The 25627-nt window shown below is 65.3% G+C and overlaps 5 protein-coding genes across 5 annotated transcripts; 3 read left to right on the top strand and 2 right to left on the bottom strand.

The window, feature by feature from the left end:
- Positions 1-66: 66 nt before the first annotated feature.
- CHLRE_09g389726v5 (uncharacterized protein) lies at positions 67-11085 on the bottom strand. The gene is made up of 12 exons (XM_043065516.1): positions 10767-11085; positions 10626-10674; positions 10239-10370; positions 9997-10119; positions 9673-9892; positions 7451-9527; positions 5280-7328; positions 3236-5093; positions 2850-3093; positions 2552-2712; positions 2139-2364; positions 67-1978 (listed from the first exon to the last, which is right to left on the bottom strand). The coding sequence occupies exons 1-12, from the start codon at positions 10838-10840 to the stop codon at positions 372-374; spliced, it is 8820 nt and encodes a 2939-aa protein (XP_042921120.1). The 5' UTR covers positions 10841-11085; the 3' UTR covers positions 67-371.
- A 121-nt stretch (positions 11086-11206) lies between these two features.
- CHLRE_09g389689v5 (uncharacterized protein) lies at positions 11207-15111 on the top strand. The gene is made up of 10 exons (XM_001695007.2): positions 11207-11384; positions 11455-11510; positions 11611-11676; positions 12023-12110; positions 12314-12385; positions 12876-13013; positions 13229-13330; positions 13617-13796; positions 13970-14058; positions 14364-15111. Exons 1-10 carry the CDS (start codon positions 11232-11234, stop codon positions 14530-14532), a joined length of 1113 nt encoding a protein of 370 aa, XP_001695059.1. The 5' UTR covers positions 11207-11231; the 3' UTR covers positions 14533-15111.
- A 54-nt stretch (positions 15112-15165) lies between these two features.
- CHLRE_09g389652v5 (uncharacterized protein) lies at positions 15166-17731 on the top strand. The gene is made up of 4 exons (XM_043065515.1): positions 15166-15659; positions 15754-15914; positions 16138-16326; positions 16476-17731. The coding sequence occupies exons 1-4, from the start codon at positions 15604-15606 to the stop codon at positions 17261-17263; spliced, it is 1194 nt and encodes a 397-aa protein (XP_042921119.1). The 5' UTR covers positions 15166-15603; the 3' UTR covers positions 17264-17731.
- A 71-nt stretch (positions 17732-17802) lies between these two features.
- Positions 17803-22445, bottom strand: CHLRE_09g389615v5 (uncharacterized protein). The gene is made up of 8 exons (XM_043065514.1): positions 21068-22445; positions 20660-20875; positions 20426-20527; positions 20035-20195; positions 19308-19905; positions 18829-19106; positions 18501-18669; positions 17803-18387 (listed from the first exon to the last, which is right to left on the bottom strand). The coding sequence occupies exons 1-8, from the start codon at positions 22292-22294 to the stop codon at positions 18190-18192; spliced, it is 2949 nt and encodes a 982-aa protein (XP_042921118.1). The 5' UTR covers positions 22295-22445; the 3' UTR covers positions 17803-18189.
- Positions 22446-22585: 140 nt separating this feature from the next.
- Positions 22586-25174, top strand: CHLRE_09g389578v5 (uncharacterized protein). The gene is made up of 7 exons (XM_001695005.2): positions 22586-22851; positions 23051-23155; positions 23396-23539; positions 23675-23900; positions 24025-24154; positions 24459-24574; positions 24800-25174. The coding sequence occupies exons 1-7, from the start codon at positions 22719-22721 to the stop codon at positions 24900-24902; spliced, it is 957 nt and encodes a 318-aa protein (XP_001695057.1). The 5' UTR covers positions 22586-22718; the 3' UTR covers positions 24903-25174.
- The last annotated feature ends 453 nt before the right edge of the window (positions 25175-25627 follow it).

Raw genomic sequence — 25627 nt, 5'->3', positions numbered from 1 at the left:
GTCTGGAACTGGGCGAGTGTGATGGAACATTGGACCTCTGAGAGGATAGGCAATTGACGTGGAATCAGCAAGTGAACATTACAGCAGAATCCGAGGTTCATGCTTGCCTGACTTTCCAAATCACCAGGCAACGAAACAGGACTCCATGAGCAGCCTTATCCAGGCCAGGACCCAGCTATACAGGCGCAGCTTCCGTGTGTTCCCATGGTGAACTACCCACGACCTGCGCCAATGCGGCGCACGCTGCACGTACCACGAGCTTCCAACCTCTGCATGCTTAAAGCATGCCATACACGCATGGATCACCAGCATGACCATTTACCGCTGCGTGCCACTCGACACACGCAACGTACACACCGATGCGCCGCAGCCTATGAGAACAGCAACCCCAGATTTCCCGCCTTGATCACGCCCCCATCTGCAGGCCCAGCCCCGGCGCCTGCAGCGCCCCCTCCCCAAGCTGCTCCCGGCCCCAGCCCCCGACTGCCGCCGTTGGGCCCAAACGACTGGAACTGAACCGACGGCTCCCTCGTAGACTGCGGAGCAGCCAGCTCCGCACCGCCGCCCTGCACTCCACCGCCGCTAGCAACCTGCGGCGCAGAGTGCGGCACCCTCTGTTGCGGCTGCTGCACCAGCCCAGCCGCAGCTGCAGCGGCTGTCATAGCCTCACCGTCTCGGCTACCGATGCTGCGTGAGCGCATGACTGTGCTGTGGTAATGCGGCATGGGGCCGCTGGGCGGCGGGCTGTGGGAAACGAAGGGCGGAGTATGCTGTGCTTGATGCTGCTGGTGATGGTACTGTTGTTGCTGGTGCTGATACTGCTGGTGCTGGTAGGCAAGGTCATGGGAGCCTGGCCCGCCGCCATTCTGCGGTTGCTGCTGCACCTGGGGTGGTGTGCCATTGCTGGAGGAGCGGTCGAAGGAGTACAAGCTGGGCCCGGCGGGCGACATCGGCACCGCCTGCGCGGAAGGCGGCGGCGACGCGCCCCACGCCATCACCAGCTGCGGCGACTGCATCCCCGTTGGCTGCATCATCATTTGGGGAAAACCCATGTTGGACTGCATGTAGCTCCCGCCCCCGCCCGGCATGACGTACTGCGGCACGTACGCCATTTGCCCGTTCGGCAGCATCGTGGGCACGTACGCAACCTGCGGCTGCTGCTGCGGCTGCTGCAGGTTCTGATGTTGTGGGGGCGGCGGCATAAGCATGCCCTGTGGGGCGCCGCTGCCACCGCCGCCTGGCGACGACGGCGTGCCGTACGGATTCATCACGTGCGCGCCGCCGCCCGGCATGGCGCCGTACGCTGGGGCCGGGTACGGCACCATCATGCCGTTGGGCAACATCATCATGCCGGCATCCGGCGGCCCCTGCTGCTGTTGTTGCTGTTGGTGGTGGTGCTGTTGCTGTGCCGCGGCGTTGGTCGCGGCAGGGCCGGTGGGTGCACTTGCAGGTGCGCGCGCCGGCGGCGCGCGTGGCGGCATGCCGTGCGGCTGCGCTCCAGATACGCCGCTGGCAACACCATTGGCTGGCCCCTGCGGAATCCCACTGTAGCCAGCTGAAGGCACGGCCGACGCGGACGCGGGCGGCGGCGATATCGAGCTTGCCGCGATAGGTCCCTGCTGGTACTGCGCCGCAGCTGGCACTGCCGGCACGCCACCCATAGCCCCCATGACAGGGGCAGACGCGGGCTTGGGCGGCGCAGACGCTGTGCCGCTTGCAGTGCGCGCGGCCGGCGGCGTGGCGCCCTGGTGTGACGTCAGCTGCTGCTGCCGCTGATCGCGAATGGCCTTGGCTTTGTTGGGCGTGGGCGTACGCGACTTGGCAAGGGTGGCGGGCGGGCCGCGGCGCTCCTCTGGGGTCTTGGTCGGCGTAATGTCGCGGGGGCGTGTTGAGGCCGCGGGCTTACCGGGCGTTATGGCTGCTGCTGCGGAGGGCGTCGGTGCGGCGGATGAAGGCATACCCAGCATGCACGCGCGGTCTGTGGGGGACGCATAGCACACGGCCCTTCTTCAGTTACAGGTTCAGCCCAAAGTGTCAAATGCCACATACCAGCAGGTAACAAAACACCCCATGCATATGTCCGCATGGCCATGCACCTGATCGCTGAGCTCAGACGACAAGCTGCTTCGCCCACTCACCCTCCATCTTCCTCCGCAGCGCCCCCAGCTGGCTGTCCAGGCGGTCCAGGCTCTCACGCAGCTGGTCCTGCTGCAGCGAGTTGGTCAGCTTGTTGGAGCCGCCGCCGCCGCCGCCGCCAGCGGCACCACTAGCAGCCATTGCCTTGCCGCCCTTGCTGCCCGCCGCCTTGCCACCCTTGCCACCAGTCACGGACGGTCCATTCACGAGGCCAGCAGCCGCAAGGCCCTGCAGACCACATGACAGGTCCAAATGACATGTACACGAGTGGTTTGCCCGAAAGCACCTGTAGACAAGCCCGCACGTGCCCCCGGCCCTGGTGCGCCTTTCATGCCCGTGCAACAGCATCTGACATCCTCCCGTAGCCCCATCCGCTCACCCATTGTCTCTTTTTCCACCCTGTCCCCTATCTTACCCGCTTGAGCACCTCTGCGTCCAGGCGCTTCAGACTGGCCAGCAGGCGGTCCTCCTCATCCGTCAGCCGACTGGGCCACTGCCCGCGCGCGTCCAGCAGCTGACCACCGCGGCCCACGGCGGCCCCAGCGGCGGCGCGAGACTGCTCCAGCGGAGCCGAGCCTGCACGCACAGGTACACAGGCAGAAAGCATAGCCGTTGATAATCAGCTGCCTTTGATATGCCAACACACTGCAGCATGTACCGCATGGGGCCCAGTACGGTACATATGATGGACGGCTAGGTGGTACGAAACGCACCTGGCAGACCCATCAGTTCGCGAATGGCGGCAGTGAAGGGCGTCACAGGCTTGCCGCTCGTGCCGCTGTGGCCGCTGCGCTGCGGCGCCGCCGCCATAGGAGCCCCACCAGCCCGCGAGCCGGCGCCCGCTGCGCGGCCGCCGCCTGTGGGCACGGCGTGTGAGGCCACGGTGCTGGCGGTGCTGGCGCCCCCCATGGGCGTGGCCGCGCCAGACGTGGGGATGCGCAGCGGTTTGGGGCGTGCCTGCGTTTGTACATAGGCATAGACAAGTGCAACGTTTCAGGCGCGCAAGGATTGAGAATTGTGTACTTTACAGCGCAAGAGCTGAGAAGAACTTGCGCACACAGATAACAACACGGGTGAAACCTTGCACGGCCAGTCTCACCTCGGCAAGGCGCTCCCGGTACGCCGCTGCGTTTGCGGCTGCTGCTGCCGCGGCTGTGGCCGACGAGGGCGACGCGAACGCCTCCCTGCGCGCCCCTTGCCGCGGCGGTGACGGCGTGTCCGTCTCCGTGTCAGACGCGTCTAGAGCCCGCTCCAAGAAATCCAGATCGCTGTCGTACGACTCATCAACCGCCAGCTGCTTGCCGCCAGTTGCGCCCACACCAGCAGCGCCGGCATCACGCGGCCTCGGCGGCGTTGGAATGCGGGACGCGGCACGTGTGCCGGTGGGTGTGGTGCCGGACGAAGAGGGCTCGGCCGCTACGCCCCCGCGCGCGCCGGTGTCTCGGCCCGTTGATGTGGACCGCCCAAACGGCGCTGTGGGTCGTGCCGGCAAGGGAGAGGGCTGGCGCACGTACGAGCCGATGGCAGAGGGCGCCTTGGTAGCACCGGACCCCGTGCCAGCAGTGGGTGAGGTGGAGGCACCGCCGCTGGGTGTGCCACCACCCCCACCGGTCCGGTGCTCCGACTTGCTGCGTTGCAAGGCCGCGGCCTTGGCTGCGGCAGTCTCCGCCGCCAGGGCCTCCCGCGCCGCACGTTCCCGCTCGGCCCGCTCCCGTGCCTCAACGGCTGCCCGTGCATAGCTGCCGTCATTGATGAGTGGCCGCTCGGCGGCTGCCATAGCTGGCTTGGGTGCCGAGGCCGTGCCCGTGCCTGACCGCGTACCGTGTCGTAATTCACTGACTGACCCAGGGCTGTCCAGCGCTGCGTAGCCGGCGCCGCCGGCATGGCCACCCAGCGCGCGCTTGGTGCTGCCAGCTGCTGCTGCGACGCTGGGAGTGGACTTGGTGGGCGTGGCGGCGCCACCTCCGCTGACACGCGCCGGGCGCTGGGGTGACACCTGCGGCTGGGGTGCTGCGCCTGGGCTCGAGCTGCCAGGAGCAGCCGGAATAGTCCACTGTAGCGCGGGCTGCGGCGGCGACGGAGCAGCGGCGGGCTGTGGCGGGGCCGCTGGCGCTGGCGCTGGCATGACGGGCGGGGCAAGCGGCAGCGGCTCCGGCAGGGCCGCTTGTTGCTGGTAGAAGCCGTTGCCAGCAGCCGTTTGCTGCGGCGCTGCGAAGGCAAAGGAGCGGCCGTGGGGATCTTCCTCATAGTACTGAGGCACCGAGCCCTGTGCCGCAACGGCGTTGGGCCCTGCTGCGGCTGCGGCCGCCGCCGCCATGACGTCTGCGGGAAAGGGCGCACCTGCAACCCCACCAGGCGCCAGTGTGGCTGCAGCACTCGGAAGCGTGGTCGCCAGTGGCGGGGCTGCCTGCTGTGTGTGACGCTGTGCACTGTCAGCCTGCGGCCAAGGCGCCCCGTACGGAGCCTGCGCTGTGGATGGCTGAGCGACTGGTTGGTGCGGGTGCTGCTGAGGAAGCGCCTGCACCGGCTGTGGCTCCGCGACTGGGTGTGGCGGCATCACAAGGGCAGCCCACGCCGGCATCTGCATGTGCTGTTCAAATGGCTGCTGCTGTTGCTGCATGGGCATTGGCGGCGGCACGGTGTATGCCGGCGCTGTGCCGTAGAGCTCCTGCTGCTGCTGCGGCGGCGGCGGCTGTGCACCACCGCCGAACCCCCACTGCAGCAATGGCGCCGGAGCTGGCTGAGCAGCCGCGGCGGCTGCGCCAGCAATGCCCACGGCTTCAGGTGCGGAGCTCGCACTGTTCCCCTGAGTTGGCCCAGCATAATGCGCCGGACTGGCAGTGGCGCTGGCGCCGTTGCCGTTACTACCCGCTGCGGCGGTGAAATTGGCGGACAGGGTCTGCAGGCCCGCCACCGCCTCGCCGTGACCCATGCCCTCAAACTCTGCCTTCAGCGCTCTGCAGGGGCAATGAAGTCAACAGCAATAGCAGGCGTAAATACAAGCGTGAAGCGTGAGCACCGAGGTGGCGCGGGTGTATGTTGGGTTACAGGCTCATGTGCCTTTACATACGATGCAAGCACGGTATAATAGGAAGTCCCTAAACATCTGCCTAAGGTTCTGGCATTATAAGCTAAGTGCTTACTTGCGCAGGGCGGACAGCGCCTGTATCTCCCGCATGAGGTCATCCATGTCCGGCTCCCCGGGTGCAGGCACGGCAGCAGCAGGCGCCCCAGCAGTAGCAGCTCCAGCGGGTGCTGCCGCTGCAGGCGCGGCAGTAGCAGGCGCCCCGGTCGCAGCCGCCGTAGCGGGCAGCTGCAGCGGCGGCGCCACCGCGGGCGGTGGTATAGCAGCTAGGTGGTATGACGCCGGCTGTGGCAGCACGGGCTCCTCCATACCCACGGGCTCCTCGTCAAAGCCCCGGCCCCCGTCATCCTCGCCGTCATCTGCACCGCCGTACATCAGGTCGCCTGATACAGCTCTGGCTGCTGCTGCCGCCTTGGACGGCTGCAGCACCTGGAACGAGTTGGCGGAGGGCAGTGCTCCTGCGTGGCCTGCCTTCGGGGCTGCTGCCGAGCACCCCAGTGGCACGGGCGCCCCGGCCTTGACGGCCACCGTCACCACGCCATTGCCCGCCGGCCCAGCCTTGCCAGGCACACTGTCGCCTTTGCGGGCTGTAGCAGCAGACGGCACGCCAGCTGCCGCTGCGGCGGCGGCAGCAGCGGCAATGGTCGCGTGCACGGGCGCGGCGGGTGAGGCCGGCGCCGCCCAGGCCGCCGAGCTCGGGCGCGAGCCGGTGCCCGCGCCGCCGCTGTTCCCGCCCGCCGACCTAGGCACCCGGAAGTCGAAGCTTGACACCGAGTCATCCAGCATGCCCAGCAGCGAAGCCTGGTAGCCAGACCCCATCATTCCGGCGGTTGCGGCGGAGCCCGGACGGGCACCGGCGCCGCCCGCACCGGCGCTGCTGCTGCTGCCGGCCTCGGACAGCGGCGCGGCGCTGATGTGGCTACCTGACATGACACTACCCATGCCGCTGCCGGCTGTGCCGGGTGGGCGCGATGGCAGCACGCTCGCATCCGTGAGATGCAGCAGATGCTGTTGCTGCTGCTGAAGCCGCGCGGTTTCCGCCTCGTCCGGCCCTGGTGATGCCTCTGCTTTGCTGCTGAGACTTGCAGCTGTGCCGACCGGCTTGACAGCTGCGGGCATGTTCGTCACGGTAGCGGCCCCTACCGGCTGCGCCGGCGCACCCAGGCTGGTGTGGGCGGGGCTGGGAGAGGCCAGCCCACTGTCATCCATATACACCTCCACATCAGCTTGAATGTCGCTGTCCTTGTCATCCTCAATTACCACCACCGCCGAGTTCTCTTCAACCGGCAACGCCGAGTCACGGCTTGCCGAGACCGCCCCGCCATCCAGGCGGCCCCCGGCACCCACCGCCTGGACGGCCTGAGCAACCGGCGCTGATTGTTGCAGCTGACGGTGCGGACGACTGGTGCCAGATGCCGGGGTTGTGACCACGACACCCGGTACACGTGGGCTGGCAGGCACTGCAGCTGCAGCAACCGCCGGGGTCTCCAGCGGCAGGGGTGTGGTGTTCAGTGCAGGCGGTGGCGATGCACGAGCAGCACCAGCAGTGGGTGCTGCTTGGCTTGCCGGCAAAGCCGCGCTGGCGGCTGCCACCAGGTCCGCAGAGCGAGGCCGCGACGGGTGCGCCGGCGGCGCCTGTGGCGGCGGCTGGGGTGCTAGCGCCGACTGCGGTTGTGTCAGTTGCGCTTGCGGGGGACTGACGGGCGTTGATGAGGCTGCTGAAGCGACCGCCGTCATCGACGCCGCTGAGCGCTCCGCGAGGTCAGCCGATTGTGGCCGTGACCCGCCAGACGACGACAGCTGACGGTGGAAGCGCTGCGGCGTGCCGTTGCGTGGAGGGGAGCCCGGCGGCGAGGGCGCACGCATCGGGGGCGGGTGCGGCTGGTGAAGTGCGTGGGCCTGCTGCTGCGGTGGCGTTGTTGGCGTGCTGATGCTCGTGGAGGTGGTGGCAGCGCTGCCCGAAGCAGACAGGGGCTGCGACTTGGGTGGCGGCGTGCCAGTCATGGAACCAGCTGACGCGGCCACTGGTGGCAGCGAGCCCGACATGGAGCCACCAGAGTGGAAGCCGCTCGGCAACGGCGGCAGGCGAGCTGAGCCCGACAGCGGCCTGCGGATGGGACAAACGACATGCATGCGTGCAGAGTCAAAATGAAATATGCTCCTCTCAGTCGCACAGCATTGCCCCACATCGTGCACAGCTGCTTAAATTGCAATTATGGCTGGACCTACCGTGACGTGATGACTGGCGGGAGCACCGCCTTGTCGTTCTGCGAGGTGGCAACTCCAGGCGCCGCAGATGCCGCAGCTGTAACAGGGGGCAGCGCCGTCCCGGCAGCCATTGCAGCGAGGTGTGTGAGCGCAGCTGTAGCTGCCCCGGTAGCGGACCCCTGCAGGGGCTCATGCCGCAGTACCACAGGCGCTGCCGCCGGCAGTCCATCGGTGCTAATGTTTACCGGTGGCGGCAAGGCTGATAGCATGGGCGGCACCCATGGCTCGTGCTCCGCCTCAGCGACATCCCCCAACACCGCGTCCTCCAGGCCCTGCTTGTGGCCCCCGGTCGATGCTCGTACAGCCTCCTCGCTGGCATCCACAGCCGACTGCAAGCCCCTGCTGGCCTCTGCACCCACAGCGCTGCTCCGCTCAGTCGACACTACCCCGGGTGCTGGAGCTTGGTGCGGCGAGCTGGCCGCGAGGGAGACAGAGCGCGCGGCCTCAGATGGCGCTCGGGCTGGTGTTGACGTCGTAGAAGACGCGACACTGGCCGTAAGGGCTGGGGAGCCCTGCAGAGGCACGTCGTTATACGACAGGCGAGCACCTGGCTCGGGTCCGTGCGCCGGCGACACAGCTGGCACGAGCGGCACAGACTGTTGCACCTCAGCGGGGCTGACTGCCTGGAACTGCGGCTCGCTGTCTTCGTGCCGTGGCTGCAGGGCCGGGGTACCAAAGTCCGCAGGCGCGCGCTGCACCTGGGCCTGCGACGCTCGCGGCAGCGTCACCGACTCACGCTGCCACATGGCTGGGCCGCCGCTGTCGCCCACACCAATGCTGTGGCGCACGGCAGTCTGCACCCCTGCGCCCGCCAAGCCGCCGCTGGCACCCATGTCCAGTCCAACTTCCCCGCCAAAGTCCGCGCCAGACTCACCCAAGCCGCCACCTGCTTCTCCACCAGCCCAGGCGCCGGAGTGCTCCGGCGCGGCACCGCCCCCATGCGCCCCTGAGCCAGCTTGAGCCCACGCCGGCATGGGCGGATCGTCGCCGTAATGCGCCCCAGGACTGCCCGGCTGCTGCAGAGGCGCCTGCGCCTGGCCCGGCGGCGCGCCCCAGCCCCGCCGCGCAGTCTTCTGCGCCGACGGCTGCTGCTGCTGCTGCTGTTGCTGCTGAGTACGCGCGTAGTCGGCGGACTGAGATGGCTGCAGCGACAGCGGCTCCTGTACGTGCGCGCTCGCTGCGGGCTGGTCCCACGACTGCTGGGGCGTCGTGCCCGCAGGCCGCGGCGATGTCAGTCGGAAGCCATCTGCCTGCTGCAGCGCCGCCAGGGTGCCGCCGGCCAGCAGGCTCGCCTCCAGCGGGTCCGCAGGCGGGCCCGAAACCGCTACCGCTGCAGGCCGCCGCGGCGTGCCCACCGCCTGCTGCTGCTGCTGCTGCTGCTGCGAATGCTGTGGCGATGGGGGCGGCCAGACTTGCTGCGACGGCGAGTCGTAGGGGCCCGGCAGTGGCGGGCGTTGGCCCATGGACCCCCGCGGTGACCTTGAGCCGCCAGGGCTGCCAGGTGGCCCGCTGTCACCAACACCCACTCCCACGCCCTCCCCGGCGCCGCCAGACCCGGCATCCACCACTGCGCCGCCTGCTGCGGCATTGTCTCGGCCCCAGGGGTCTTCAGCCGCCGAGTCCAGCGTTTCGGCATCCAGCGGCGCGACGCGGTACCGGGCAGCCGCAGTCACACCGCGACGAAGCCCGCCCGAGCTTGCCACGCTGCTCGCCGCACCAACGTCACCCGACCCCGTCGCCGCCTCGGGCCCATCACCCGGTGGGTACAGCACAGCTGCCGGCGTGGTGGCCATGGGTCCGCCGCCAGTGCCCGCGTCCAAACCCACGCGCTGCGGCTGGTGCTGCTGCAGAGCTGCAGGGTGCTGGCCGGTCCAGCCGGGGGCATCACTGAATTTGTAGCTGGTGCGCAGTGCGGCCATGCGGTCTGCAGTGGCTGGCACCGCAGTTGTAGGGGTGTCCGGCACATGCGCCGCGGCCGCGATCGGCGCGTGCTGCTGTGTGGGCACCAGAGCCACCTGGACAGTCTCCTGCGGTGGAGCTGTGATACAGCAAGCCACGCAGTAAAGGAGCACACGCGGAACCACGTGTCAATGTCAGAACGGTCACGGGAGCGAGCGATCTTGTGCAGCTCTAGCCACCACGCGGAACGCTTCGTCCCTCGTCGTGCAGACCATCCTGCATACCTGGTGCACCGCGGAAGGGGCTCTTGTAGGGGGAGCGGTGCCGTGTGGCCCGCGCCGCCACCGGGTCCTCCGCGCGCTGCTCCGCATCCTCCTCCTGCTGCCGCACCAGCTCGTCAAAGCCCGCCTCGGCAGCCAGCCGCAGCTCCTCCCATGTCAGCGGCACGACGGGTGCCCCGTCGTTGCCTCCGCCACCACCGCCTCCTCCCGCGCCCGCAGGATTCTGCGGTCGCTCCAGCGAATTCACTTTAGGTACGGCAAAGCCACACTAATTTATAGAAATCTGAACACACGACAAGCTGCATGTCTGTTCGTGCGCATGCTCACCTTGGGCGCCACAGCTGCTTGCCGCTGCTGGCGGATGAAGTCCTGCAGGCCCTGCCGCAGCTCCTTACGCTTCTCCTCCTGCTGCGACTTCCGCATAGGGTCCGCAGCTGATGGGGTCGGCGGCTGCGGGGCAAGAAAAAGGCATCGCGGTACGTGACACATGTTGCGCATGGCTTGAAAGACCAGCCCCTGGCCCCATCGTCCGCAGCAGGTGCCGTAACCGCCTGGCTTGCGCGGCACACCTGTGAAGGTTTGGACTTTGCTCCTTTACGCAAAATGGGCTTCTTTGGGGCCGGTGGCTGCTGCCACGGCTTCCGCATGCGCTCATCCTGCTCCACCCGCTCAAGGCGCCGGCGCTCCAGGGCCTCCTTGGTCTGCAGCACCACACACCACGTAAAGCGTTCGGGAGACGCGTCACGCGTGCACCCTGGATGCGAAACGTTCAACCACCCCGATTTCCGCAGGCAACCCCCGTAACCAAGAGGTATAACCCCTTGGGCTGCCCAGATGCTTTCGGTACGCTGGCGTCCATCGTGAGCGGGCCGTGGGGGCAAGCGCGCGGCGTGCTGTGCCGAGGGGCCCCAGCTTCCCAGCGTGCGAAACCCTCTGGCGCGACCGCCAGATCGCACCTTCAGCTCTTCGTCCTGCTTACGGCGCTTCTCCTCTTCTTCCTTCTTCCTGTGCGATTTACAAAGGCAGAGGCTTGTGGCGCGCCACAACGAAACAAGTCTAATTGCGAGCCTCTGTCGCCGCTGCCAGAGCTTCCTTACTTGCGCCGCCGCTCATTCTCCTCTCTGAGCTTGAGGAACTTCTCGTCGGGCGGCGCGACTGCCGCAGCGGCCATGGCGAAAGCTGCTCAGCGAGGAATTCGCTCTTTACAATTGCCACTTCTGGCGAACCCTTGGCGAGTCATTCTGCATAAATAGTGTTGGTGATGCGCATACTCGCGCACAGGCTCTAACTGTTACTGGGACGCGGGCGACGGTCAACAAGCTCGACTGTGCTGCGAGCAAAGCCCTCGAGGGGCTTGTCGTCTACGTTTAGTTGCGTGTCGTGATATTACCACATACTTCCGTGTAAACCGTTTATTCCAAGTCGGGAGTTGTGCTGACCAAAGCTTCCAGCAGGCCCAGGCACGGATCGACCTTCGGCAGCCCCAACCCGGTATTAATCACCAGCCTCCCCCCTGCCTCACCCCTTTAGAAACCCTGCATAACCTACTCGCTAGGAACATAATGCAGCTTACTCGCACTCAGGTTTCTCGCTCGGGCGTCCGCCCCACCCGCGCGTCTCGCCGGGTGCTGGTCGCCAAGGCCGCCAAGACTGCCAATGGCCCTCGCGTCGCTATCGTCGGCATTACTGGCGCTGTCGGCCAGGAGTTTCTGACGGTGCGGTTTGCCGATGGCCTCAGCATTCTTCTTTTGCCGAAGGCTGAACTCGCCATGGGTCCGTTTGCAGGTGCTGACGGAGCGTAACTTCCCTTACAGCTCTATGAAGATGCTGGCCTCTGCCCGGTGAGCTGGAGCAGCGCTGAAGTGCGGCGGCGTGGCATGTCGCTTTCCCTGCTCGCCTATTGACGCGCTGTTCGCCAACTTGCATGCGGTTCCGTTTTAGGTCTGCTGGCAAGAAGCAGGAGTTCGAGGGCGTCAGCTACACCATTGAGGAGCTGACGGAGAACAGGTCCGCAAGGGGCGCGACAACGGGACAGGCCCGCGCGCAGCTCGGCACACTCATAGTCTCATGGCAAAATCGAATTCAATTTGGGCACGCCGAAGCCCAGATCGCTGGACCTTCTTAAAGGGGCCTCGCCACGTCAATCATGCTTGCACCACGCGAAAGGTCGCGAATATCCGTCGCGGCAAGCCCGTGAGCCTTTAGAGTGTCCATATCCAGCCACGCGACCTCTGGGAAGACATCCGGGCGGGGCGACATCGTGGGGACGAGCGCGCACGCGCGAAACACACGCAACTCCGGGCAGTTGCCACTGGCACGCTGACACCCTCCCTCATCGCAACCCTTCTCGCAGCTTCAACGATGTGGACATTGCTTTGTTCAGCGCTGGTGGCTCCATCAGCAAGAAGCTGGGCCCCATTGCCGCCAAGGCTGGCGCCATCGTGAGTAGGGCTGGTGGTGGTGCTGCCGCACACGCAAATGCGCGACTACTGCCCGACCTGCGGCCTGGTCCGCCTAGTCCATACTGATGTACGGGCACATCGCATGGAAGCTGTGCGATAATGCCGGTGACGCACAATGCTGCTAGACTCCGTACGGGTGCGCAATTGCTCATGACGCGGTCGCGTGTGTATGTGCTGGCCAGGTGGTGGACAACTCGTCTGCTTTCCGCATGACTGAGGGCGTGCCCCTGGTCATTCCCGAGGTCAACCCCGAGGTAGGTAACTGAGGCATCCGACTCCCGTGACATTCGGGCAAGTTGGAAGTCAATTGCAGGGGTGGAAGCGCAGGGTAACCGGAGCGAGGCGCGTGGCGGCTGGAGCCAGTGGTGGGCGTTGAAGCGCCAGGGCACAGCAGCAGCCGGGCGTATCGTTTGCACCGCCAGCAAGGGATGGTTGGATGTACCTCATCGGGGAAGGCAAAACTGCATGCAATGCTGGGGCAACGGGTGGCGGGTGTGCGAGATGCGTACCAAAGCTTGGGCCGTAGAGGCGCTTCGCAGTGAGCTGGGGTGGTGCGTGCGGGCAAGCGGGCGAAGTACAGCATCAGCTAACTGCCATTTAGGAGTCAAAACGGCCGTTACAGAAGGGGCCGCGCTGGTGGCCATTCGCAGTGACGTCAGGCCATGGCGCCAATCTGCGGCGCCTTTCATTGCTCGTACGCTCGTGCCGATGCCTGTGCACACACGCTCTTGACCACCCGCCCAGGCCATGTCGCATATCAAGGTCGGCAAGGGCGGCGCCATCATCGCCAACCCCAATTGCTCCACCATCATCGCGCTGATGGCCGTGACCCCCCTGGACCGCGTCGCGAACGTGAAGCGCATGTGTGTTTCCACCTACCAGGTAAGCCGCGGCGGCAACAGGTGGGATGTTAGCTCGTATGACTTGCGTGGGGCAGGTGCCAGTTGGCCACGCGACCTGGCGGAAGGCGGGTACTCCGTGGATGCCTTCGGCAGTTGCATCCGGCACACCTGTCCTCGCCCACTCACCCCATACTGGGAATGGACACCAAGTACCGGATGAGACGGCTTGCTCTTACTGCTTGCGCTCCCCCGCAGGCCGCCTCGGGCGCCGGTGCTGCCGCCATGGAGGAGCTGCGCCAGCAGACTCGCGATGTGCTGGACGGCAAGCCCGCGCAGCCCAAGATCTTCCCCCAGCAGGTGAGCTGCATGGGGGGAGGCGAGGAGGCATAGGCGTGGAGCGGTGGTTGATGGAGCGTGATGGGATCGGCTCGGAGGAGGCGCGACACGGATGGAGGTTTGGGAGGGATCGAGGCGGCGGGTGGAAGCTCTGTAAGAGGTTGAGTGGTGTTTGCTGGGGATAGTGGTGGTAAAGCTCACCCACGGCAAGGACTGGGGGGCTGGGCAATGCCGCAAGTGTGCGTGTCGTCGCGCTGACCGGCTTGCTCGCCCTCTGTGACGCCATCACCGCCGCATCCGTCCGCAGTACGCGTTCAACCTGTTCTCGCACAACAGCGGCATGGACGTGGCTCTGGGCTACAACGAGGAGGAGATGAAGCTGGTGAAGGAGACCCGCAAGATCTGGAACAACCCCGGGATCCGCATCACCGCCACCTGCGTGCGCGTGCCCGTCATGCGCGCCCACGCCGAGTCCATCAACCTGGAGGTGCGACGGCGGCCTGCAGCGGCCAAGCAAGACGGGGTGTTGGTCATTGAACGGGGTTGAGCAACCTGGCGCTGTGTGCGGCGAGGAGACCGGTGGCAGCCAATGCCCCCACTGCCTGACGCGCAAGCGCTGACCCGATCGTGCCTTGCGTGTGTGTTGTGAATCTCGCCCAGTTCGAGAAGGACATCTCCGAGGCGCAAGCGCTGGAGGCGCTGGCGGCCTTCCCCGGCGTGTCCATCATTAACGACCGCCAGAACAACCGGTGCGACATGGGGGCCAGGGCTGGGCTCAGGGCTGGCAGCGGGGGCAGGCGCGGCAAAGACATGATTGGCGGTGGCGGCGATGGCTAGGGCAGCCTGGGAGGAGCTGGCTAGGGGGATTGCTGGTGATTGGCGGAACACGTTGCCGTCGGAAAGCAGCTGTAGAGGCGCAGGCGAGCGTGGTGACGGCGGGATGGCGAAGCAGGCGTCCGTTGCTGCGCCAGATGCACATTGTTTCCCGTCCAGGAACCTGTGAACTCAAGTGGATGAGCTGACGTGGCTTCTTCCTTTTGACGTGCCCCTGCAGCTTCCCCACCCCCCTGGACGCCACCACCAAGGACAACGTGTTCGTGGGCCGCGTGCGCCGCGACATCTCGCGTGATGACAACAAGGGCCTGGACCTGTTTGTGTGCGGTGACCAGATCAAGAAGGGCGCCGCGCTCAACGCCGTCCAGATCGCCGAGCTGCTGCTGTAAATGGACTCGGTTGGGAACGCGGGAACGCAGCGGTGCGGGGCTAGGGGCACCCGCGTGTGCGTGTGCTGCAATGGCGTGAGCAGGAGCAGGCGCGGAGGCTGTTTTGCCGAGGCGCTGGGAGCAGGTGGAGCCGTGGAGCCGTGTTGTTCTGGGTTAATGAGATGGAGCAGGTGGTGCGGATTGGGCTTGGAGGTTCAGTGGCAGCGAGTTGGTGGGGCACTGGGTGTGAAATTTCAAGACAAGATTAGCCAATATAATTCCGGACCCGGCGCTTGGGGGAGCGCCGCTTGGCGTGCGATACATGCATGTAGAGAAGATCGATGATGCCCTGCCGTGTGTAACATGGTTAAGATACGTACATCAATGGGGGGAATGCGAGGTTATGGATGCGAATTACAATTGAAGGGACAGTCCGACGAGGTTATGGGGAGACTACTGGCAGGGACTGCGCCGGACTGCCTGCAGGTGCGCATCGGCTATGCTATCCGCGCGGTGTGGCGTCGCATTGAGTCTGTGTGGTGCTATCGCCTTGGCCGGGCGCCCGGAGCGTGAGGAATGCGCGTCAGCAAAACATCGACACAACCTGCCAGCTACCGTCGGTACAGTAACAGCGCGCGAACGACGCACCAATGCCTTGTCCCTTCTTGCTACGCATTTATGTGGGCACGGGTGGGAGCCACACACATCGGGACTACGCTTTCCTGCCCCTTGCCATGTTCCATCACGGGCAGGGACTGCGCCAGCAAGGGGGGACTCGGCGGGGCCAATTGCAGTGAGCACGCCCATCGTTCCAGGGTCCAGGGTCCAAACCCGGCCCGGCAGTCCTGAAGACCGGGTAGCGCTGCTCTCCAAATCTACTACCACAGCACGGCAGCCTCTTACTCAGAGCTTGATTCTTGCAAAGCCAATTATCGTCACATTCCCCAACGACTTGACATAAGACGCTGTTTACATTTCTACGCAGACCTTGCTTGATAAGAAAAGTTTATTAGGCGTTTCAAGGGTGTTTCGGTGCGCTAGACTGAGGGGATCTTCTTCTGCTTTCGCTTGTTTTGTGGGAACCCAGCAAAGATGGCGACCAGAGGCATAGCTCAGCTCAAGGCGCAGTATAATCGTGTCCGCACGAGGTGGGTTGGCAGGCGTGGGGTTGCTTCGGCATGTTTCTCGACTTCCGCTTCGGCTCTGACTTGGCCTCCTCCACCGTCTGGTCTCAAACCGCAGTACGGCCTTGCAAGGAAACTCTATGTGGAACAACGTCATTGGAATTGAGAACGAGCAGAAGGGCACCAACTCTGCCATCGAGGCTGCGCTGCACGCCCCCTCGTATGGCGGCGGGCACAAGGCGCAGCGCATGGAGCGTGCGCAGGCGCTGATTGAGCAGGGTAGGCAGCTTGGGGACAGGGTGTGGACAGGGGCGGCTCAGGGCATGGGTAGGTATGAGGGACACGCCTCCACTGGGCTGTCGTGTGCGTGCCGGGCGGTTGCCGTTTCCCGCAGTCTCGAACCGGCTGTTCCAGCAGCTAGGACACCTGGTGGCTTACGCACATACATGCTGCAATCGTCATACTCACTTTTAATTCCCCTCTTGCTTTGCGCACCGTGTAGCTGGCTACCAGCCTAAGGCCACTGACCTGCAGGGGCTGCTGGCACTGGCCAAGTCGCAAGGGGCCACCGGCAACGCCACGCGCGGCGCCTGCAAAATTTGCGGCGGCCTGGGCCACCTCACAAAGAAGTGCAAGAACGGTGTTTCGGGTCACACGGGTGACATCGGCGACCTGGACGCGGCGGCGGCAGGTGCGCGGACCCGGCATTACAAGGAGGCAGTGTCTCCCTGGGCACAACGGGTTCTGGTGTCCTGGCGCTATGCTCAAACAACCACGTTATCATACAGATTGCGTAACCACCTGAACGACACTGCGTACTGCTCCATTTTCCCCTCGCAGTTGCTAGCATGCGCGCGCTGCTGCCCGACCCAGATGAGGTGTCGTCCCTGGGCTCCAGTGATCTGGACGGAAGCGACCTCAGCGACAGCGACGGCGACGGCGGTGAGAAGCGCAAACGCAAGCACAGCAGCAGCAAGAAGGAAAAGAAGGAGAAGGACAAGAAGCGGAAGAAGGAGAAGAGCAGCAAGAAGGGAAAGAAGGAGCGCAAGGAGAAGAAGGACAAGCGGGAGAAGCGGGACAAGAAGCGGCGGCACGAAGAGGACGATAGGGAGGGCAGCGGGAAGCGGGCGCGCGACGAGAGCGACAGCAGCAGCGACAGCGGTAGTGACAGCGATGGGGACCGGCGACGTGAGAAGAGGCGGCGGAGCAGCCGAGAGAGGGACAGCAAGGAGAGGGAGCAACGCGGCGGGCGTGAGGAGGACGCTCGCGAGGAGCGCCGGGGTGAGGGGCATGAAGATCGCCGCGGTGAGGGGCATGAAGATCGCCGCGGTGAGGGGCGTGAGGAGCGCCGCGGTGAGGCGCGTGAGCCGGAGCGGGAACGTGAGCGTGAGCACGAGCGCGAGCGGGAGCGGGAGCACGGGCGCGGAGGTGGCCGTGACGAGGGCGAGCGGGAGTACGACCGGGAAGCGTGGCGGCGGATGGAGCGGCAGCGGGGCGAGCGGGAAGGCGGGGCTGGCGGGCGCAACCGGGATCGTGACCGGGAGGAGCGCGAGCGGGGCAAGGAGCGCGAGCAGGGGCGGGAGCGCGACCGCAGTCATGAGCGGGATGGCTCCCGGGAGCGGCGGTGATATGGCTGTCCAAGTGTGACCAGCATGACGGCGGCCATGGCAATGAGGTGCACATGCGGTATGCGGCAGTGACTAGACGCGGATAACGACACTTCCTTTACCTAACTTCATCAGACTAGATGTCCTTATGACAAGTACCATGCTGACCGTTGAACGAATACACGAGCGCGAGGGGGCCGCTATGTTTGGTGTGTGGTAACAGCTGATGAAAGCGCAACTGTTTGCAACGTGCTGTAAAGCTCGTGACGGTGCGTTGAGTGTGACCGCCGTGCTGACGGACAGATGTAATTGCAATGGGACAGTATACGGTGGGTAAGTCCCGCAATCGTGTGGTGTATCCCCGGACCCGGGCATTAGCGGAGTTGCAACGCAGCAACCGCCAGGCATGGGTGCGCAGCTGATCGGACTTCAGACAGACATCGGGTATCGTGTGAAAGCTCATGTGCAACTGAGAGTCTGAGACGGGTGGTCGGGTGCCCGCATGAGTCTTCCCGACTTCCGAGAAGTCAGGACGCCACTTTTGCAGAAGGACCTCGTGAACAGACGAGAACTTACAAAGCAAGGCAGGATGGCCGTCGATCGTCTCGCAATGGGACATGACCGACGATGCTCTGAGTGGGCCGTGACGCCATACTCCGATCACATCGTGCTTCAGTGCACCCGGCCGGCCCCTGCAATTGCGGTCGAGCTGTCTACGATGCCTCGGGCAGCTCAGTGCAACACCGCCAGTCAACGCAGTGCAAGATAAGATACATACGATACATACTCCCACCGAATACATCGTACGGCTGCTCATGATCTCAGATCGCAAGTACCACGCACCCTGGCCACTGCCAGGGTCTTGCACTGCGGAGTCAACTCTAAGCTCAAGTGCCCAACTGCTTAATCCCTACTGGCTGAAATCACAGGCAGGCTGGTATCGTCACTTAGACCGTGGCACTGGGCCCAGCCGACGGCTCCACCTGACTGCCACGTGAGCGGCGCCCCGGCCCGGGCGCCTGGGACAGCACCTCGGCCTGCTGCGCCAGCCGCTGCGCCGTCGCCTCGTCGCCCTGCTGCCGCTCAAATTCCGCCCAGGCCTGGTACAGCGGCGCGTGCTGAAACGTGGGTGGTACCTCAGAGCCCTGCACGCGGGCGAAGCGGACGCAAGGGTACACTCAGACCGGGAGTAACACAAAACCCCGGGGCAAACACTGCGCGAATGCAAGCAGTATAGGTAGGTGCTGTGGTCGCTCACCCGCATGAACAGCCGCCGCGCCGCCTGCACGTCTCCCGCCGCCGCCTCCATCAGCGCCCACTCCATCCACAGCGGCGCGGAGCGAGGACAGTTCCGTGTCGCGGTCTGCAGCACCGCCCGCGCCTCCGGAAGGCGCTTCAGCGCGACGAGCATGGTCGCATACGAATACCTGCGACACGCATCCATGGCAGGCACGCTTAGCAGGCACACATCATTGTAACGAGCGCGCTCCTTGACCTTCTATCCTGCTTGGCCATTCTTGCTTGACGCACACCACCGGCACCCGGGACACTCCACCTAGCTCCTGCCGCCCCGCCCCGCGACGCACCATAGGTACGGGTATCCGGGCGCCACTGCTGTGCCCCGCTGGAAGCACCGCTCCGCCGCTTCGAAGTTGCGCTGCCGCCGCTCAAACACCGCCCACTGCAGCCAGCTGCGGTAGTCCTGAGGGTCGCGGCGCACCGCGTCGCTGAACAGCGCCGCGGCGGCTGCCCAGTTGCGCTCCTTCTTCTCAAACAAGGCCGCCTGGCGCAGGTAGCGCGAGGTGAGCGGCTGCACCGCCGCCGCGCCGGCGCGCCACACCGCCCGCGCCTCGTCCTTGAGGCCCTGCAGCGACAGATTCAATGGACCGAGTGTTATCAAGAGAGGGAGCAGCGTCAGCTTGCACAGAGCCCCTCGCCGCATCAGTCTAAGCCTCACGCGAGCAGTCCTTGGTGCTGCAGGCCTTAACACAAGCCCTCCCCGCTCTCTTATGTTTTGCTTCCTATTGGGATGGTGGAAACACCCCCCCCCCCGCGCGCGCGTTACCTTGAACGCCAGAAGCTCCGCCAGCCCCTCATAGCACAGCAGCGCGCCCTCATGGCTGCCACGGCAGCGCAGCCCGCGCCGGAACCAGTCCTCCGCCGCTTCGACCCGCCCCTCGCGCTGGCACAGCAGCCCGCGCGTGTGGCACAAGTACCCGTTCCCCGGCTCCAGCGATTCCACAGCCGCCAGCCAGCGCTCCGCAGCCTCCACGTCACCGTCCCGCAGCGCCGCCTGCGCCCGCGCATGCAGCACCGGCACCACGGCGCCAGGTGGGCTGCCCCTGAAAGCCGTAGCTTCAGCCCCCGGTGCGCCCTCGGCAGGTTCGCCTAGTTCGGCAGTGGCTGGCTCAGCCGCCGTGCCAGCCCCCGCCTGCGCCTGCTCGGTCGCCGTCGCCGCCTGCTGCCGCCTCCTAGGCCTTAGAATCCTCGCTGGCACGCCCTCGCTGCCGCGCACCACGCCCTGCTGCTCCACTGCCGCCTGCGCCTCGTCGTACAGCCGCGCCGCGCGGGCGGCGTTGCCGGCGCGGTGCTCCATCTGCGCGGCCGACAGCAGCGCCGGCACGTGCCGGGGGGCGTACTGCCGCAGCCGCTCAAACAGCTCCCTGGCGGGGACGCGGGGCGGAGGGCGCGGGCCGATGGCGGTTCACACCATGACGGTCGCAGCGGTCGCAGCAAAGCAGAGAATCATGCGCATACCGCTCTTGCATAGCACCATATGCAAGACGCCGCACCTGGCCCGCTTGACGTTCTTCATCCCCAGCTCCAGCTCTGCCAAGGCGCTCAGCAGCGACACCTGCATGCCGGCGCCGCGGCCGCCCAGCGATAGACCCAGCTCGAACACCTCGCGGGCGCGCGCGGCGTTCCCTTGCCGCCACTCCAGCTGCCCCAGCGCCTGAGAGCCACGCAGGGGTGCGCACGAGTCAGCCGGATAACCCTCAGTCAGGAAACAGCCCACAGCGGCAGGCGGACAGTGTGCGGAGCATGAGAGGGCTGGGGCACTGGCGGCGCTAGCGGTACGAAGTCATGCAAGTCACCTCATACCGCATCCCTTACAAAACAGGAACACTACAAGACATCGGAGGGCGCATGCACCGCCATGCGCCGCAAGCACATGCCGCTCACCATCCAGCTGGGCACGTGGTGGGGGTCCAGCTCAAGCGCACGCGCCAGCAGCCGCCGTGCCGCGCTCTGCTTGTCGTGGTTCAGCTCAAACATCGCCCAGGCCTGCACCCGCAACGAGGTCCGGCCACAGCTTAGTAAACAGGCAGGTAGCTGCAGGCTGAAGAAGTAACAAGAAGCGGAGAGACTTGGCTCGCAAGACGAGTGGCGCTCACTAAATCCCCCCGCCTGACTCACGTGCAGCAGCGGCACGTGGCTAGGGTCGGCTCGCTGGCCCTCCTCGAACACGCGCCGCGCCGCCTCCTCGCCCGCCGGCCCCCGCCGCGCCGTGGCCTCCATCCGCGCCCAGGCCGTGTAGGTGGCGGCCATGTCGGGCTCGGCACGGACCGCCGAGCGGAAAAGAGCGCGAGCCGCCGCCACGTCGCCAGCGGCCGCCTCCACCATGCCCCAAGACTGCGGCGTGCATATGCGTCATGCGTACTTGCGGAGGTCAGGAAGTCAAGAACCGAGTGGGGTTTAGTGGCCACTTGGCCAGTCAGCGGCATACTGCACGCCTGCACTGCGAGCCTACCAGGCACCACAGCCGCACACCCCGTGCCGCACACCCGCGTCCCCTTCCCTTATAACCCTCACGCGCGCACCCACATGCAGCACGTAGGCATTGTCAGGCTCTGCCGCCAGCGCCGCCCGGAACGCCTCCCGCGCGCCGGCACGGTCACCCAGCGCCGCCCGCGTGCGCCCAAGCGGCAGCAGCAGCGCCACGTTACCGGGCCACCTCGCCAGCCCGTCGTCCAGCAGCGCGAGCGCCGCATCCTTGCGGCCGAGCTTTGCCTCCAGCGAGGCTGCAGACGCCACAAAGCAGCGCATGCGCGGGTGCTCTTCCATGCCCTGGTAAGAGAGGCGCAACGCCGTCGCCAGACGCCCACTCCGCTTGAGCCGCCGTATCTGGTGTTGCAGCTGTGTCGCGGTCTTTGATGGCCGCGCCGTCTGCTGCTGCTGCTGTTGCTGCTGTCCGTCTTGTGGCCGCTGCTGCTCCAGTTGCAGCTGGTCCTCCGGCACGCCGCCTTCCTGCTTGGAGGCGGCCACTTGCGCGACGTGTGATGACAGGAAGGCAAACAGCGAGTCAGCTCCGTCCATGGAGCTTGTGGACGCAGCAGCTGGCGCAGCGGCCTCTGCAGTAGGGGCACCCACCGCTGCAACGCCCGTCGGGGCGGCAGTAGCAGCATTGCCAGTTGCTGCCGATGCAGAGGCGCCACCTAACTGCTCTGAAGTTGCAAGCTTGCTGGAAGGAGAAGCCCCTGGGGCCCCGCTATTGGTGCTAAGCTGCTCGTCATCGGAGCTGGACGTGCCGCTGCTGCGCTTGCGCGGCGCCGCACGCGGCAGCAGCTGCGGTACCGCCTGCGGTTGCTTCCCTTTGCGCGAGAGGCGAGCGGAGCCGCCATCTGTCCCGTCTGCGGACGTAGAGGCAGGCTCGAGCTCGAGCAGCTGGGCTGCAGTCCGCCATTCTACCCCGTCCTCAACGTCGGAGGTTGCCTGAAGGACTTCTGTTGTGACTGAGGCAGGCACTGCTCCACGGGCCCCAGCTGCGGCTGCCAGTTGACCCCGGCGGGGTACTGCACGTTCTGCGCCCGCATCCCAGCACGGCCCCGAGGCTGATAAGCTTGCTTGGCACAGCGCAGCGCGCGCCGGGTTGCGGGTGCGGGCCGGCCGGGGCCATGTCCCGGGCGCCCTCGCTGTGTGAGGGTCAGGCAAAGCTCGCGCGGCCGACCCTGCAGGCGCGCGCCACCCAGATGAGCAACTAGTGCTCCATAATGTTGGATCCCCAGCAGCGCCGCGCGCCGTTTCGACGCGGGCGTGCAGCGAGTGCATCATTGTCAGCGACCAGCCCAAATCTACTCGCAGCTCAAAGAGTTCTCATTATTTCATGAATACAGAACTGGTATAACGCAATCAGTAAGGGCGAAGAGCGTTGTATGGAAATGCCAAAGCGCGTGGGCGCAAACGGGAAAGAACCTTGGTTTTCTTAATTGAGACTGCGGATCTTTGCATGTGCCTATTGTTTAAAGTAACTCTGGACGCAGCTGGTGCAAGAGCGCCAAAAGAAGATCAGGCAAACCCCCATGCAGCCCGCGCTCAGAATTCGCCTTCGCTCCACGGTCATTAGCAATTACTCGCACCACTTGATAAATCCTGATAACAAAACAAGCGTGCTGGTCGTCTCACCAACCGGCTTGCCCTTATTTTTGCACCTCACTCGCGGATAAGTCGCGTAATTGTTACACAACACTCTATCATCATGAGTTCTAGCTGCGTTGGTAGACCAGGACTTAGAGGTCCGCGCTTGCGCGAATGCGCCAGGGTTCATAGGGGCTCGCGAGCACTGAGGCCCATTTGCGCCGCGTCGCCTCCAGAAGGACCCAAACCGTCTGGTGGGTTGATGGGCCGCTGAGTTTTACTGCCGTCCGGTCGAGGGGTATGGGGTTTGGTGGTTGCACGGGTTGGTTGCTTGTGTGGCTGGCGTATGGGCCGGGGCCCAGCGCCTGACGGGTCCGCGGGCTGTACGCCAGTTTCGTGTCACCGCCATGCCACTACCTCAACGCACCCACTCACCTGGCGGCCGTGTGACAGGCCCGGGGCCCAACCTAGCGGACCCGGTGGGGACCATTGCCTGGGGCGGCACACTGCCCAGCACTCGGCGAGCGGTGCTTGGAGGGCTAAGCGGCCTCGGCATTGGTGAGCCGGCGGCGACGCCTTTGCATGGGTCCGGCTGCCTACTGCAGCAGCACCTGCCGAGCTTGATGGTGGCACTCCCTGCGCCCTAGGCCAGTTACCGTTTGCTTCATGCACGGCGGCTTCGTGTTTCCCCGCGGCAGCACTCAGTGCCACACCTCACTCCGTGATTAATGGGGTACTTACAAAGTGCCTTGCTGATTGACGTGCTTTGTGTTTCCAATTGTTGCCCACTACCGCCAGCTCTGGGCGGCAATCTGGGCGGCTGCACTAGCTTTTTGCTTGGGCTTGACGGCGGCCAGCTGGCGGGCCGGCTGCGGGCGGACGTGCTTATCCCCGTGCGTGGAATCAAACGATGCGTGTACGGCAGCGGTGGCAGCGGATTCGGTGAGTTATTAGAGCCAGTAACAGGGACAAGGCCCTGAATGAGGGGTCACGGCCCTTCACCTTACCTCCGCTCCACAAGACCCGCTTCCTGCTCCCCCTTTTCACCCGTGCTCGCCCTCTCCTCCCCGTGCACAGAGTTCACCTACCCGGCCAGCTGGCTCGGGGACCAGACGCTGGCCTACCGGGCAGCCAAGCGGGCGGAGGCGGCGCGCGGCGGCCCTCCCACCTTTGGCAGCCGGCGAGATGACTTTGACGACTCCGGGTTCCCGGCGCTCAGCCCACCGCGGAGGCCGGCTCCGCAACAGGCGCGAGGGGCGGAGGTGGCGGAGCCGGTGGTGGCGTTCGGGCCGCCAGGCACCACGTGAGTCCCGCGTGCCACAATTCCGCACCAATTTCACATGCGGTATGAATGTTTCCTTTGACACCATAATCCCGCCATACCCGTTTTCATTTGTTACAGCCATGTGTGGTAATGTCGCTCGCAGGGGCGAGGAGAACGTCAGCGTCATCGTGGCGCCTATCATGGCGGGGTTCAGCCTGGACAGCCTGGGCGGCCCGCGGGATGCGGCGGAGCGCTTCCTCGCCAGCCTGGCGCCGCCCAGCAGCGGCCTGGAGGTGCGGGAGCGGGCGCGTGTGTGGGGGCACATGTGTCAGGGGAATGTGTGTTTGCGGAAGTAATGTATGTGGGGGGCCGTATGTAGGGGGCCGTATGTGGAGGTGTCATGCTCGCTGCGGAGCAGTATGCTTGGGAGAGCCGGCGGGAAGGCCGGCTTGTTTGGGATGGTCGGAAAGCGCATTACGGCAGACGTGGTGGTTGGGAATCTGCGGGTTCGTGAGCGCGGCAGGCAGGTAGGTGCACCGTACCGACGATGGTATCCCACCCGTGTCCGCCATGTACCTTCCCCCCTTGGACACTCAGGCGACGCTATTCAGTGCCGAGGGCCGTACGGACGGCTCGCAGCTGTACTACACACTGGAGTACACGGTGAAGGGGCCCAGGTTCTACCGGCATAACGTGTCCGTCTACACGGCCAGGTGCGGGGGGCGCTGCTCATGGTCAAGCAGGTCACGCATGGCGCATGGCGCCAGGGCGCAGAACAGGAACGTGTACGGCGTGAGGGCGTGGGTCGCACGGCGGCCACATGCGGTGGTTGCGCAGTCCCTGCGTGCCCGGGCGCTTGCGATCGGCGAGGCGCAACACAGTACGGTATGCCAAACAAACATATAACGTCATTGTGCGCTCCGCCCGCACGCGCACAGGGAAAACCAGCTCTTCACCTTCAACGCACAGTGCCCCGAGGCCCGGTGGCAGGAGGATGCGGCAGCGCTGCTGGCCGCTGCGGCGTCGTTCCGCCTCACGTGATGAGGACAAGGCCGTACTGGAGCCCAGCACCTTGCCCACCTAGGAATGCCGGAGGCTATTCGTGTGTCTTGTTTGGCGTGTTCACTGTGAAGTGCGCGCTGCGTTTGGAAGCCGGGGCCATGCATGCGAAGGGCTGGTGCTACTTGTGCTGGTTACTGACGAAGGCGAAAGGCCGGGAGGGCGGGTGCTGGACGCTATGGCGAGACAGCGGGCGTGTCGTGTCACCTCACCGTGCGAATGACTGGAGACAGGCACTGTAAGCATTTGCCAGCGCAGAGTTAGCTGTGTCCAGGTCCACCATACCGTACTCATCTGTGCTCCATGCATCCCCTGCTACAAGGGTAAGCTCAGCAAGCAGCACAAATACGAGGGACGCCGCCGCGTGAAAGGTGAAAGAGTCGAGTGCTGGGGAGTCGATAGCGCGTTCTGCGGAAAAAGTCGCGGTGGAAAGAGAACGGCGCCATTTATAAAATGCAGAGGGCGCGGGAGCGATAAGCGTCCACCTTGGGGAGTCGACAGCAACCGGCATGGTGATGGAGGGCGCGCCCTAAGCTGAATAAGCAACAGAAGACGTAGGAGGCAGCAGCATACAAGTTGATGGTGAAGGAACATGCGCGGATGGGCGCGGCGGGCGAAGAAGAAACGAAGTAAGCTAGGGTAAGCAGCAGGTGTTCTTCCTCGCCCGGCCCCGTTCGGCCGGATTCGTGCCGACATGGGCATGAGCA

This window comes from Chlamydomonas reinhardtii, chromosome 9 (genome assembly GCF_000002595.2).
Source record: "Chlamydomonas reinhardtii strain CC-503 cw92 mt+ chromosome 9, whole genome shotgun sequence".
NCBI classification, from domain to species: Eukaryota; Viridiplantae; Chlorophyta; class Chlorophyceae; order Chlamydomonadales; family Chlamydomonadaceae; genus Chlamydomonas; species Chlamydomonas reinhardtii.
The sequence above is the reverse complement of the archived record's forward strand: the minus strand, read 5'-3'. Positions and strand labels throughout refer to the sequence as shown.

Coding starts and splice junctions, on each gene's coding strand:
- CHLRE_09g389615v5 (XM_043065514.1), bottom strand. CDS start 22,294: ATGATGCACTCGCTGCACGCCCGCGTCGAAACGGCGCGCGGCGCTGCT. Junction 20,876..21,067: donor ACAATGCCTACGTGCTGCAT/GTGGGTGCGCGC, acceptor TGCACGCCGCAG/TCTTGGGGCATGGTGGAGGC. Junction 18,388..18,500: donor CGCGGCGGCTGTTCATGCGG/GTGAGCGACCAC, acceptor GCCCGCGTGCAG/GGCTCTGAGGTACCACCCAC.
- CHLRE_09g389689v5 (XM_001695007.2), top strand. CDS start 11,232: ATGCAGCTTACTCGCACTCAGGTTTCTCGCTCGGGCGTCCGCCCCACC. Junction 11,385..11,454: donor TCGGCCAGGAGTTTCTGACG/GTGCGGTTTGCC, acceptor GTCCGTTTGCAG/GTGCTGACGGAGCGTAACTT. Junction 12,386..12,875: donor TTCCCGAGGTCAACCCCGAG/GTAGGTAACTGA, acceptor CCACCCGCCCAG/GCCATGTCGCATATCAAGGT.
- CHLRE_09g389578v5 (XM_001695005.2), top strand. CDS start 22,719: ATGAGTTCTAGCTGCGTTGGTAGACCAGGACTTAGAGGTCCGCGCTTG. Junction 23,540..23,674: donor CAGCGGTGGCAGCGGATTCG/GTGAGTTATTAG, acceptor CCCCGTGCACAG/AGTTCACCTACCCGGCCAGC. Junction 24,575..24,799: donor GTGTCCGTCTACACGGCCAG/GTGCGGGGGGCG, acceptor GCACGCGCACAG/GGAAAACCAGCTCTTCACCT.
- CHLRE_09g389726v5 (XM_043065516.1), bottom strand. CDS start 10,840: ATGGCCGCTGCGGCAGTCGCGCCGCCCGACGAGAAGTTCCTCAAGCTC. Junction 10,120..10,238: donor CAAAGTCCAAACCTTCACAG/GTGTGCCGCGCA, acceptor CTTGCCCCGCAG/CCGCCGACCCCATCAGCTGC. Junction 7,329..7,450: donor CCGCCAGTCATCACGTCACG/GTAGGTCCAGCC, acceptor TCCCATCCGCAG/GCCGCTGTCGGGCTCAGCTC.
- CHLRE_09g389652v5 (XM_043065515.1), top strand. CDS start 15,604: ATGGCGACCAGAGGCATAGCTCAGCTCAAGGCGCAGTATAATCGTGTC. Junction 15,915..16,137: donor GCAGGCGCTGATTGAGCAGG/GTAGGCAGCTTG, acceptor CGCACCGTGTAG/CTGGCTACCAGCCTAAGGCC. Junction 16,327..16,475: donor CCTGGACGCGGCGGCGGCAG/GTGCGCGGACCC, acceptor TTCCCCTCGCAG/TTGCTAGCATGCGCGCGCTG.